Below are 14,702 nucleotides of genomic sequence, written 5' to 3'. Positions count from 1 at the left end.
ACCTTCTGCTACGTCCGACCTTGCTTCTGTCTACTCCCTTGTACCGCGCCTATCTTCAGCAGCCAGAGAGGTTGAGCCGTTGCTAGTGGATACGACCTGGTCACTACCGCCGCAGCAAGACCATCCCGCTTTGCGGCGGGCTCTGGTGAAAACCAGTAGTGACTTAGAACCGATCCACTAGCACGGTCCACGCCAATCCCTCTCTGGCACAGAGGATCCACTACCCGCCAGCCGGCATCGTGACAATATCACTAAAATGCGTACTTTAACGAATTGCGGAGTGGTGAGAGCAAAACTTCAGAATAATAATAACGGCTGTGACCTACTGGTTCCCTGGCGTGTGAACAACAGGTCACGTAGCAGACAAACCGGGCACTACCTATGAAATGAAATGTGGAAAAGCAGCATATGGTAACGACTTGCCCGGGTAACGATGTTTTGGTAGCGCTCAACTCAAGCTAATAGTGATCGGAATTCCATATCAGTTGGCTCAGTCTCCAACAAATGTCATTTTTCGTTTTACTAGAGAACTCACCAGGTCTGAGGAAGCCATAGTAACCCTGAAACAAAGCTGCTTTACAACACAAACTATCTTTGCAGCTGAACGGGGGTCCTGTCTAGAACATCTACTAACTGTCTGAACGAGTCGGCCGACAAAGGCTGACAGGAAGAAGGCTTGGATCCTTAGCGCACCTTTCAGCTCCGCTTTAACTGTATCGAATGAAACAAGGAGGCCAAGTCGGAATGTGCCAATGAGATGTGGAGCTGAACCACTGCTAGGTATAACTTAATCGTGCTAGATGAAGAGAAGAGTAGCAAAACTCAATAAAACCAAGTAGGAAAGTAAAGTGTGTGTGTAAGCTCCTCCGAGTACATGTTACAAACCAAACCCTGACCGTATGCTTAATCCCAAGTGCATATGTACATAAAACATAACTACCTAGTCGTCAACCTAAAACCGTGTTAGGTTGTAACTGTAACCGACCTGTGGACGTGACAGGTGATGACACCACTCATGCGGCAAGCCTGATCATGACACTCAACCAATGTATAACCAAAATAATGATCAACCTGAAGCTAAGACAGCCAAACTTCAACTGAAACCAAGCTATATGCATGACCCCGATGCTAAATGACCTTGTGAAAACACATGACATTGTCGTCAACCCGAAGCCGTGTCGAGTAGTAACTGAACCGACCTGTAGATGTGACAGGTCTGAAAACTCAATTAACTACAAAACTAAAAGTATCACCGCCAAGCCGCGACAGGTCGTAACCATGATTGACGTATATACGTGGCCCCTGATGCTAATGAACTTGTGAAAACACATAACATTGTCGTCAACCCGAAGCCGTGTCGAGTAGTAACTGAACCGACCTGTAGACGTGACAGGTCTGAAACTTAATTAACTATAAAACTAAAAGTATCACCGCCAAGCCACGACAGGTCGTAACCATGATTGACGTAAATACGTGGCATCCGAAAATAAAGCTATACCTGTAGCCTAACCCAACTGCTACCTAAACACAACGTATGTGATGACACTGTCGCCAACCTGAAGCCGTGACAGGTTGTGTCCGGACCGACCTGTAGACGTGACTGGTCAATCCGAAATTGAAAACCTCAACAAAGTAACGTATGTGCTGAATGTATATGAACATGTACCGAGTATGAATACCGTAAGCATATACCAAGCATAACTCCTTGGCACATATGCTGCACATGACACTGAACGTGGGCCCGACAAACCAACCAGACCATGTGTTCATCAATAACACCCAGACCACGTGTCCACACCAGACACCTTGACCGCATACATCGACCAAACTATGCGAGAGCCTGTTCCGCACAAAGCATATGAACGTGAGCTGGAATGAACTACACGAGCGAGTGTATGCACCAACTATCAAATATGTACATCACAATAACTACTAGCAGAAATACTGAACAACTTAAACCGATTACCAGAGCAAGTCCATGGAACAGACTAAGTAAGTGAATGCACACGACTTTATGAGCGAGTGCGCTTGGCAACTACATAAGCGTAAGCACAGAACTATTTGCGCGTATGCACAGGACTAACTGAGTGAACGTATGCCAGAACAAACTATGAGTGCGTCTGCATGGACTAACTAAGTAAGCGTATGCCGAAAACTATTATGCGCATATGCATAGAACTAAGTGAGCATGCCGAGAACGAACTGTGTGCGCGTATGCACAAGCTATACGGGCATATGCACAAACGAACTATGTGAACATGCGGGGAACAAACTATATGTTGGTATGTACGGAACACACTATGTGAGCACCTAACAATTATGTGAGCGTATGCACCGATCAAATTGTATGCGCGTGTGCAGAGAAAGAACCATACGGACGTATGGCCGAACCACTGCCTGTGTTCACCGAATGACCTGTATGCATAAGCTAACTACAGGCCCAGAACGAACTGCGTAAGCAAACACCCAGAACAAGTTATATGAGCGTATGCACAAAACTATATGGCCTCTAACAAACTGGGCAACTGTCCAAACCAACTGGATGAGCATATGCACAGGACAGACTATACGAGAGTATGCATGGAAACTGAGCGTATAGACCGAATGAATAAAATGCGCGTACACGAACGCCCAGAACAAACTATATACGTAAGCCCGGCCCCACTATACAAAAATATGAACGGAACAACTATGTGCATATGTATAGAACTGTGCCGTCTAACAGCTATGAGTGACTCTACCAACAAACTTGATGAACCTATACTCAGGACAACTGTATGCGCAAATGCACAACCAAACTGTATGTGCGTATGGCCAACGACAAACGATAAATAATACATGCATGCAGTAATTCTATGACCACGTACCCATGCACAGAACAACACTACATGCGCTGTATGAGCACACGTGCGGCCCAAATGCTACAAGCGCAAGAGCCGCACAAGCATCGCAAGCGCATGTACTAGACGTATGCCACGAGCACACGAACAGCATGGTTCTCATGAGCACATGTACAATACAACCCTACGAGCCTGCACAGTATAATTCCTACCAGCGAGTGTGCAACACAGATCCTACGAGCCCGTGTACAGCACAAATCCTACGAGCCCGTGTACAGCACAAATCCTACGAGCGCGTGTACTGTATAAATCCTACTAGCGCATGTACTGTATAGATCCTACGTACAGCATAAATCCTACGAGCGTGTGTAAATCCTACAAGCGAGTGCACCGTACTTATCCTACAAGCGTGTACTGTATAAACCCTACGAGCGTGTTAACAGTACAAACCCTATGAGCGTGTGTACACTGCACAGTATAAATCCTACGAGCGTGTGTACACTGCACAGTATAAATCCTACGAGCGTGTGTACAGTACAAAACCCTATGAGCGTGTGTACAGTGTAACTCCTACGAGCGTGTGTACATCATAATTCCTACAAGCGAGCGTACAGTATATATCCTACAAGGGCATGTACTGAACAAATCCTACGAGCGTGTACAGTACAAAACCTTACGAGCGTGTGTACAATATAAATCCTACAAGCATGTGTACAGTATAATTCCTACGAGCGTGTGTACAGTACAAATCCTACGAACGTGTACCGTACGAATCCTACGAGCGCGTGTGCAGAATAAATCCTACAAGCACGTGTGTAGGATGATCCTACAAGCCTGTGTACAGTATAAATCCTACAAGCGTGTACAAGCGTGTGTACATTATGAACCCCACGAGCGCGTGCACAGAATATATCCTACAAGCGCGCGTGCAGCACAAACCCCACACGCACGTACCAGCGTGCACAGTTTAAATCCAACAAACGCGTGCACAGTATGGATCCTACGAGTGTGTGCAAGCGTTTGTACAGTATGAATCCTATGAGTGAGTGTACAGCATAAATCCTACAAGAGTGTACAGTATAAATCCAACAAAAGAGTGTACAGTATAAACGCTACCCCCGTGTGTACAGCATAAATCCTACAAGCGTGTGTACAGTATAAATCCAACAAGCGTGTGTACAGTATAAATCCAACAAGCATGTACAATCGTATGTACAGTATAAACCCTACAAGCATGTGTACAGCATAGATCCTACAAGCGTGCGTACAGCATAATTCCTACAAGTGTGTACAGTATAAATCCAACAAGCGTGTGTATAGTATAAATCCAACAAGCATGTGAAAGCGTGTGTACAGTATAAACCCTACAAGCGTGAGTACAACATGAATCCTACAAGCATGTACAGGCGTGTATACAGCACAAACACTACAAGCGTGTGCACGGCACAAGTGCTACAACCGTGTGTACAGCACAAACGCTACAACCGTGTGTACAGTATAAACCCAACAAGCATGTGTACCACATGAAACCAACAGGCGTGTGCACTGTATAAACCCCACAAGCGTGTGTACAGCATGAATTCTACAAGCGTGTAAGGCATTAATCCCACGAGCACCTGTAAGGCCTAAATCCCACAAGCGTGTGTAAGGCACAAATGCTACGAACGAGTAAACAGAAAAATGCCATGAGCGTAATCAACGTGCGCGAGTGCATGAATCGTACAAATACCATGAGTGCATGTACAGAATTACCAGCGCCCATACTACATGCGCCTGAACTGCACCAATGCTACCAGTGCATGTGCCTTGACAAACACATGAAACAGGGCCGTGTCGTAAACCTTGAATAAGCTAAAACGTGTACGTGTATATATACATATATAATCATATACATGGAGCACATTAAGGGGGCGTGTGCAAGGAACCGATTATATGGTCGTATGCGTAGAATAATTATAGGAACGAAGATAAAAAATTTTTTTTTTTTTTTGCCTGCTCAGACCAACTATATGACCGTGTATGAGGAATAAATTATAAGAGCGTGAACACCAACAACTACATGACCGTATGCGTAGAAAATGAATCGTGTACTCGGCATAATTATCTGACCGTATGCGTGGTAGGAATGAGTGCATAGAATAACCTCTTTTTTTTTTTTTTTTTTAAATATCCCTTACTGTAATGCAACGAGCGGAGCAGTCGAGAGTGTGCTGGCATATAATAACCCCTAATAGTAAAATGCAGAGCTGAGCAGCCAGAGAACGTGTCAGCATATAATTAACCCCTTGTAGTAAAATGCAGAGCTGAGCAGCCAGAGAACGCGTCGGCATATAATTAACCCCTTGTAGTAAAATGCAGAGCTGAGCAGCCAGAGAACGTGTCGGCATATAATTAACCCCTTGTAGTAAAATGCAGAGCTGAGCAGCCAGAGAACGTGTCGGCATACAATTAACCCCTTGTAGTAAAATGCAGAGCTGAGCAGCCAGAGAACGTGCCGGCATATAATTAACCCCTTGTAGTAAAATGCAGAGCTGAGCAGCCAGAGAACGTGCTGGCATGTGACTAAACCCCCCCCTTTCCCCCGTTGTGCACGAACCCGGTAACCGACACACACAATATACACTACATAACCATGACAGGTGGCGGGGGTATGATGATAGCCTATAAGCTCCCCGAAACCACAAACAGGGGCCAGTACCCTGGCAGAAAACCCTAAGGTGATAGCACCGACCCGGCTGTAGAAATGCTGGTACCGTACTGCCACGGGGGTTCGTGGGGGAGCGAGGACTCGCGCAGCCATCCAAAGACAGCAGCAGCATGCCCCCGTCACGGATCCCACTGCCGGAGGGGACTCGTTATGCACTGCCATGCCAGACCAGCCGGAGGAAGAGAACGGGCCACGTGTCCCACTGTTACTGAAACCGGGGCCGGGGCCTGGCCGAGGGTACACCCCCGGACTCCGGCTTACCTCCGGAGAGGTGGTTGCGGAGAAATGCCGCCACCCAGGCCAGCCCCGGCCACTTACCCGTACCATACCGCACCGCACCGCCGGAAACAGCTTCCGGTCAGCTGACTGGTGTGTCAGCTGACCTCTCATCACGTGAAGAACCCGCGGCGTACTGTGCTAGGGGCACCGCGGGTTCTTATAGTGATTAACCCCGCCCCCTCTCACAAATACAGGCTAACTGCGTCAGCCTTCACACATATCTCCTGTATATAGTGATATGGACCATGCTGGTATAACCTGAGTATATACTGTATATAATTATATATGTACAGCTGGTATAAGTTATATATCTCCTGTATATAGTGATATGGACCATATTGGTATAACATGGGTATATACTGTATATAATATATATATGTACAGCTGGTATAAGTTATATATCTCCTGTATATAGTGATATGGACCATGCTGGTATAACCTGGGTATATACTGTATATAATATATATGTACAGCTGGTATAAGTTATATATCTCCTGTATATAGTGATATGGACCATGCTGGTATAACCTGGGTATATACTGTATATAATATATATGTACAGCTGGTATAAGTTATATATCTCCTGTATATAGTGATATGGACCATATTGGTATAACATGGGTATATACTGTATATAATATATATGTACAGCTGGTATAAGTTATATATCTCCTGTATATAGTGATATGGACCATATTGGTATAACATGGGTATATAGTGTATATAATGTATGTATACAGCTGGTATATCCTGGGTATATGATGTAGGGTCTATAGTCACTGTACGTCCTGTTCTCTTCTCTCCGTAGCTGTGATTTTTCCATCCGCCCATCGTGTGCGCCGTTCTTCTGCGGAGTTCCTGGACCCTGTTCTTCAGATGTCTCTGCCGGAGGTGGAGCTGCTCTATGAGGTCAGTGGAAAATCTATAGATTCTTTCCAGGATGGGCCGGTGACAGGGAACGTCTTATTCTAGGCATTGCTGGAATAAGCGCCTGATTGAATAACGTGGACAACTTTCCCGGTGCAGATGCTCCAGTTAACTCATAGATGAACATACTTTCCATGGGGTTGAATAACCTATGTATTCCTATTTGGGTTGTCATCCAGCTTTCCCAAACTCCTGAGTGGCAAATCTGTCCAAGGGTATGTAAACACCTTATGGATATGCTGCAGGTCTTGACTTCCCTGTTGAAGTTAATTGGGAAAAAATCTGCATTGTATCCGCAATGTGTGAACCTACGTTACCTACCCTAATGGTGCAGTCATGTGGTAGGTACATAAGTGGGCAAACATGTCAACCATAAGTCCTGGAGTATGGTGGCAACTATATTGGATATCACCAAACTTCCCAGGGAGCAGATAAAGCTACAAAAAGGCAGAATGGAAGTTTGGTTGCCTCCTCTCGAGTACAGTGACTGCGGCCAGAGAGGTGGAGGAGGTGAGGTTTATATGGACGGCTCTGGATGAACATGTCTCCTCCATCACTGAGGATTTACATCACTTTATTACTTGTGTATCTTATGTGTCTGCAGCGTAGAATAAACAGCGAATACAGGACAAGGGATAGAGAGGAGAAAGAAGGAAGGATGGAGGGTTAGCAAGATAGATAGATGGATAGATAGATATGAGGTAGATATGAGATAGATAGATATGAGATGAGATAGATAGATAGATAGATAGATATGAGATAGATAGATATGAGATAGATATATATATATATATATATATATATATATATATATGAGATAGATAGATAGATAGATAGATATGAGATAGATAGATAGATAGATAGATAGATATGAGATAGATAGATAGATATGAGATAACTGAGCTGCAGTGTCCACTATGGGATGCAGGTCTTGAAATAGATGTGTGATTTCAGAGCCACAACGTCTTTAGATCTGGCCTAAAACCCCTGCAGGTCCTACATGTGCAAGAAGGTTCTTCTAAAAATCCTGATTAACCCCTTGTGTGTTCATCAGGGATGTTTCTGATTCTCTGCAGTAGTCCCAACAGTAACTCCAAGCAATTCCAGATGGTAACAGGACCCTATAGTGGGACACTGCAGATAGATAAATATGAGATAGACAGATATTCTCAGACTAAATCCTCTTCTTCTTCTTTTCCCAGTTCCTATCTACCGGAGTAAACATCGACCAGGATGACCGTCTGACGCTCCGTGACCCGGAGTTGTCCTCTCTCAGGAAGGCCACCACGTTTGACATTGTGTGCAATGATGTGATCCCAAAGTCTATATCGGAAATCCTCAGGTTGGGGGATAGATTGTCCCACGTCCCTGGTCCCCTGAAGAGGGAGGACTTTGAGCGGACTCTCCTGACCATGGCCTACGGAACCTTAAAGACATCTCAGTCAGACAATAGTGACCAGCAGAAGTTCTGGATGCAGAGCCTCACCAAACTCTTCATGGCTTTAAGGAGAGACTTGATGTTTCCATATGATAAAAGAGGTCACCACTGAGCCAGGGGTCTTCACACCCCCCATCTATCCCTGCATGTTGTCATAGACCACCAGTATATGCGAGAGTATAATTTATTTACCAAGTGCAATGTGGACGGATCTACAGACTACTGGATAGAAGATCCTAAAGTGGTGTTGTCCTCAGGATATCATTTCTTGGGTACCGGGGGCTTGTAATTGTATAATTTAGTATTGTTTATTGTACATTATAGTAAAAAATTCATATGGGGTCTATCACATGAAAGCCCCCTTTAAATACTGGTATCTAATGCCTTAGAAATTCTAATCTGGTAGATCTAAATGTATCCAGCAAAGACCCCTTAATAAGAATTAATATAGGAACTCACCAGCAGAATAGTGAGTACAGCTCTGGAGTATAATACAGGATATAACTCAGGATCAGTACAGGATAAGTAATGTAATGTATGTACACAGTGACCTCACCAGCAGAATAGTGAGTACAGCTCTGGGGTATAATACAGAATATATCTCAGGATCAGTACAGGATAAGTAATGTAATGTATGTACACAGTGACCCCACCAGCAGAATAGTGAGTACAGCTCTGGAGTATAATACAGGATATAACTCAGGATCAGTACAGGATAAGTAATGTAATGTATGTACACAGTGACCCCACCAGCAGAATAGTGAGTACAGCTCTGGAGTATAATACAGAATATAACTCAGGATCAGTACAGGATAAGTAATGTAATGTATGTACACAGTGATCTCACCAACAGAATAGTGAGTACAGCTCTGGAGTATAATACATGATATTACTCAGGATCAGTAAAGGATAAGTAATGTAATGTATGTACACAGTGACCTCACCAGCAGAATAGTGAGTACAGCTCTGGGGTATAATACAGGATATAACTTAGGATCAGTAAGGGATGAGTAATGTAATGTATGTACACAGTGACCTCACCAGCAGAATAGTGAGTACAGCTCTGGGGTATAATACAGGATATAACTTAGGATCAGTAAGGGATGAGTAATGTAATGTATGTACACAGTGACCCCACCAGCAGAATAGTGAGTACAGCTCTGGAGTATAATATACATTTGCTGAACATTTAATACCTTTTTATAAATAATTATTGTGTATGTGAACTGTAAAGTCCTGTTCAAAAAAGGGCCTCTCTTTTAATTGAATATAACATTTCTTAGTAAAGATCATATGACTTGTATACATTTTGAGTCAATCCAATGTGGGCATTTCCATAAGTGCGTCTGGAAAAAATGACTCTCTTGACTATGGACAGTGATGGTCTCTCCACTTACATGTTGGGTCTGTTGCAGCACAGAAGTCCTCCGCGGCCCCGGTCTCATGTTGCTTCATTTATTATGTGAATAAATATTATTAAAGTTGCGTCTGCCGTCTTCTCTTATCATCAGAGGTTTTCTAACGTTTACATTGTTTGTAAGCAAATGTATACTTGGATAGCATCCGCCATGTTGTCTCTAAGTTTGAGCTAACTAAATAATAGCATCAAGTGAAGGAGAAAGGATGATATGACCCCAGGCAATCCCATAATGTCTTGAAAATAACTCTCCCAGCCAATCAGGAAGCAGTACAGACATGATGTCAGAGCCACCATAAAAGTAAACGCACAATGATTCAGCAGTTATTTTAGAGATAGCAAGTGTTAGGTGAAGATCTCTGTGAGGGGCAGTGAGCAGTGAACAACACAGAAAGGACTAGGACCACATGAATACAATACATCTAGTTAAAGCTGCAGAGAACATGCAAATGTGCAAAACCAGTTGCTGCTCCCAAAAAGTGATCATATTCAGGCCACTTTTAAAAAGCTATTGTTTCTTACGTTACCCCATTGTGTGTATAAACCCTGGCAGGCATCTGACATTTTTATATTTTTAAAAGTATTTAACCCCTTAACGACCACGGATGTAAATGTACGTCCTGATGTGGCGGTACTTAGCGCACCAGGACGTACATTTACGTCATGTGTATGACCACGAACATCGGAGCGGTGCTCGCATCATACACGTCAGTTTCCGCTTGCTAGCAGCTGCCGGGGACCCGCCAGTAATGGCTGACATCCGCAATCACGTGGATGTCCGCCATTAACCCGTCAGATGCTGTGATCAGTACAGATGTAATGGCGGACGGAGGTCCCCTCACCTGCCTCCGTCCGTCTCCCCGTGTCTTCTGCTCTGGTCTGAGATCGAGTAGACCAGAGCAGAAGATCACCGATAACACTGATCAGTGCTATGCCCTGAAAAAGCGTAAATTTTTTTTTTTATAATCATATTTGATATTGCCGCGTGCATAAATGTCCAAACTATCAAAATATAATGTTAATGATCCTGTACAGTGAACGGCGTAAACGTAAAAATAAAAAAAAGTCCAAAAATGCAGCTTCTTAGTCACATTTCATTCCCCCAAAAAAATTAATAACAAATTATATAAAAGTTATATATATGCAAATGTGGTATTAATAAAAAGTACAGATGATGGTGCAAGAAATGAGCCCTCATACCGCCCTATATACGGAAAAATTTAAAAGTTATAGGTGGTCAAAATAGGGTGATTTTAGATTACTGATTTTGTACAAAAAGTTTTAGATTTTTTTAAGCGGTAAAAAATTATAAAAGTATCTATCCATGGGTATTATTTTAATCGTATTGACCCAGAGAATAAAGAACACACGTCATTTTTACTGTAAAGTGTACAGTGTGAAAACGAAACCCTACAAAATGTGCAAAATTGTGGTTTTCATTTAAATTTCCTCCCTAAGAAAAATATTTTTTTGGGTTCTCCGTACATTTTATGGTAAAATGAGAGGTTTCATTACAAAGTCCAATTGGTCAGGCAAAAAACAAGCCCTAATATGGGTCTGTAGATGGAAATATAAAGGAGTTATGGATTTTAGAAGGTGAGGAGGAAAAAACTAAAACTCTAAAATAAAATTGGCCTGGTCCTTAAAGGGGTACTCGGCCACTAGACATCTTATCCCCTATCCGAAGGATAGGGGATAAGATGTCAGATCGCCGCTGGGGACCCCGGGGATCGCGGCTGCGGCACCCCGCCATCATTACTGCACAGAGCGAGTTCGCTCTGTGCGTAATGACGGGCGATACAGGGGACGGAGCAGCGTGACGTCATGGCTCCGCCCCTCGTGACATCACGGCCTGCCCTCTTAATGCAAGTCTTTGGCAGGGAACGTGACGACCGCCACGCCCCCCCCCCCCCCCCATAGACTCGTATTGAGGGGGGCAGGCCGTGACATCACAAGGGGCGGAGCTGTGCCGTAACGATGCTCCGGCCCCTGTATTGCCCATCATTACGCGCAGAGCGAACTTGCTCTGTGCAGTAATGATAGCGGGGTGCCAGAGCGGCGATCCCCAGGGTCCCCAGCAACGAGACCCCACGGCGATCTGACATCTTATCCCCTATCCTTTGGATAGGGGATAAGATGTCTAGGGGCGGAGTACCCCTTTAAGGTTAAAATGGGCTTGGTCCTTAACAGGTTAAATAAAAAAAAAAACGCTAGTGCAGTGTTTTTAACCTGTTAGTAACCACCATGTGCCATCCTTTACACATAGCATAACTTTGCCATAACTGTTGCCATAACTTTGTCATTAACTTAAACTTAAAAACAGCTCAAAAGTACAAGGATACGCTCCTAGGTGACCTAACAGAGGTGCACTGGGATTGGGCTCTTAGACTGGGGTATTTTGGATTACACGGAGACTCTGTTAGTGACAGCCAGGGACCGCGGCCATTGACAAGTTTATATACAACTCAAGGTATTCCTTTAAACTGCAGCTGCAGCCCCATATAGCGGTACAATAACTCGAGCAGCACCAGCCTTGTACGTAAGTATACAGCTCCCCCTATTGGCTGTAGTTTGCAACTCCAATAGCGATACACAATAGGGACATATTGGAAACTTTTCACATCACTTTTTACCGGGTTTCGAATCCAATTTTGGGCGCAAAGCATTTACACTACATTCTCAAAGGAGTTTGCACCAGAAAGAACAAAAGTTTACACGATTTAGTCGTTTTTTGTTTTGTTTTTTAAAAAGGTTATCCAGGAAAAACTTTTTTTTATATATCAACTGGCTCCAGAAAGTTAAGCAGATTTGTAAATTACTTCTATTAAAAAAATCTTAATCCTTTCAGTACTTATGAACTGCTAAAGTTGAGTTGTTCTTTTCTGTCTAAGTGATCTCTGATGACACCTGTCTCGGGAACAGTCCAGAGTAGAAGCAAATCCCCATAGCAAACCTCTTCTACTCTGTGCAGTTCCCGAGACAAGCAGAGATGTCAGCAGAGAGCACTGTTGCCAGACAGAAAAGAAGAAGTCAACTTCAGCAGCTGGTAATTATTGGAAGGATTAAGATTTTTTTTTTTTTTAATAGAAGTAATTTACAAATCTGTTTACGTTTCTGGAGCCAGTTGATATATATAAAAAAAAAAGTTTTTTCCTGGAATACCCCTTTAAGTGGGTGCGTTGTCGGATTTATTTAAGATTCCCACACATTTTCAAAAACTCATACTCGTATTTACATGATCATTGTGGCGCAAAGTTTACACTGACTTTGTAATGGTGTGAAATTGTAAAAATAAATAATGTATTCCAATGTTATATATTATATCTTTATACCTGATATTTTCAAGCAATATATATATATATATATATATATATATATATATATATATGTATTTATATATGTATATATATACATATATTATTTTATGATTATTATTTATTATTAATTATTATTAATTATTATTTATTATTATTATTATTTATTATTAATGATTAGTATTTATTATTATTACTATTTTTATTTATTACTGTATTATTATTATTATTATTTATTATTATTATTTTTTATTATTATTTTTATTATTATTTTTTATTATTATTATTATTATTATTATTTATTATTTTTGTTATTTTATATATATATCTCTATCTATATATATATATATTTTTTTATGGGGTCCTAACATCCCCACTTTGAACCAAAGACGTGTTTTGCTTTGCGTTGCTGTCATTTTTCTTTTTCCTGACATGTTTTTTTAGCGCAATTCTCCCAAATTTGTTGAAAAAGTTGGGTAATATTACCACGATTTTGCAAACTGTAGTAATACACACAATTGTTTGGCTTCGCGTTACTGACGCTTTTTTTCCTGACCCTTTTTTTTATTATTATTATTCTTGTCATTCTCCCAAAATTGCTGAAAAAATGGTGTAATATTACCACGATTTTTCAAAGTGTAAAAAAATGCACAATTTATTACCGTATTTTTGCAAAAACGTGTGCGTTACCGCTAAAAACACGCCACGTGTGAACACAGCCTCTGGTCTCTGAAGAATGCACTAAACATATCTCCTTACATGTGATTTGTATTTTTCCAGTCTAAATTTGTTTTGTTTTTTGGGGGGAAAGGAGATTTTAAATTTGTTTAAAAAAAATGTAATTGTTTAAAAATCTAAATTTGTGAACATGGCCATAATCTCTGAGGATATCATTACCACCACGTGCAAAGGTAGCGACTATAGCAATGGTTTCCAAACTGTGGACCTCCAGATGTTGCAAAACTACAACTCCCAGCATGCCCGGACAGCCGATGGCTGTCCGGGCATGCTGGGAGTTGTAGTTTTGCAACATCTGGAGGTCCACAGTTTGGAGTGTATAGGGTTTACATATCATAGATAGAGATGAGCGAACTTACAGTAAATTCGATTCGTCACAAACTTCTCGGCTCGGCAGTTGATGACTTATCCTGCATAAATTAGTTCAGCTTCCAGGAGCTCCCGTGGGCTGGAAAAGGTGGATACAGTCCTGGGAAAGAGTCTCCTAGGACTGTATCCACCTTTTCCAGCCCACGGGAGCTCCAGGAAGCTGAACTAATTTTGCAAGTCATCAACTGCCGAGCCGAGAAGTTCGTGACGAATCGAATTTACTGTAAGTTCGCTCATCTCTAATCATAGAGACATACAGACACCCCAGGCTGCTATGGGGCACCTGAGAAAAGGGTCCTAGCCCTGGGGGTCCCCCTTAAATGACTCAAAGATGGCGTGCAGTTAGTCAGGGGCGCGTGCAGCGCAATTTTTCCTGTCATAAACAACACGACCAAGCCCATTATAAAGCCGTGGAATCCGACAGGCGCCGGTGGTATCAGTGATAAATGGTAAAACCGTCAGGGCCCCGAACAGGAGGCGCACAGCGCTAGTGTGAACATAACCTGTTACCAGGCAGCAGTGCATCATGGGAGCCCACACATAGACTTACCGCTAGGCGGCGAGGTCACATGGCAACTGGCAGACATTTTGAAACAATGAAGCAAGGGGAGATATATGGAGCTTTGTGCAGAGGAGTAGAGGAGCGGTTGCCCATAGTAACCAATGAGATTCA

The 14,702-nt window shown here is 42.6% G+C and overlaps 2 protein-coding genes across 3 annotated transcripts in view; both read left to right on the top strand.

Annotated features, from left to right (window-relative positions):
* FAM180A (family with sequence similarity 180 member A) overlaps nt 1–9,642 on the top strand; it is a 46,637-nt gene extending 36,995 nt beyond the window's left edge. Inside the window, exons 2-3 of the mRNA XM_056569941.1 lie at nt 6,635–6,735; nt 7,956–9,642. Coding sequence (XP_056425916.1) covers nt 6,635–6,735; nt 7,956–8,303 — 449 coding nt within the window. The 3' untranslated portion in view covers nt 8,304–9,642. The remainder of the gene's footprint in view (nt 1–6,634; nt 6,736–7,955) is intronic.
* Nucleotides 9,643–14,415: 4,773 nt separating this feature from the next.
* SLC13A4 (solute carrier family 13 member 4) overlaps nt 14,416–14,702 on the top strand; it is a 41,885-nt gene continuing 41,598 nt past the window's right edge. For both annotated transcript variants that reach the window (XM_056517720.1, XM_056517719.1), the window contains exon 1: nt 14,416–14,478. The gene's annotated coding sequence lies outside the window, so the exon portion shown is untranslated. The remainder of the gene's footprint in view (nt 14,479–14,702) is intronic.

The sequence above is a fragment of the Hyla sarda genome, chromosome 4 (assembly GCF_029499605.1).
Source record: "Hyla sarda isolate aHylSar1 chromosome 4, aHylSar1.hap1, whole genome shotgun sequence".
Classification (NCBI taxonomy): domain Eukaryota; kingdom Metazoa; phylum Chordata; class Amphibia; order Anura; family Hylidae; genus Hyla; species Hyla sarda.
The sequence above is the reverse complement of the archived record's forward strand: the minus strand, read 5'-3'. Positions and strand labels throughout refer to the sequence as shown.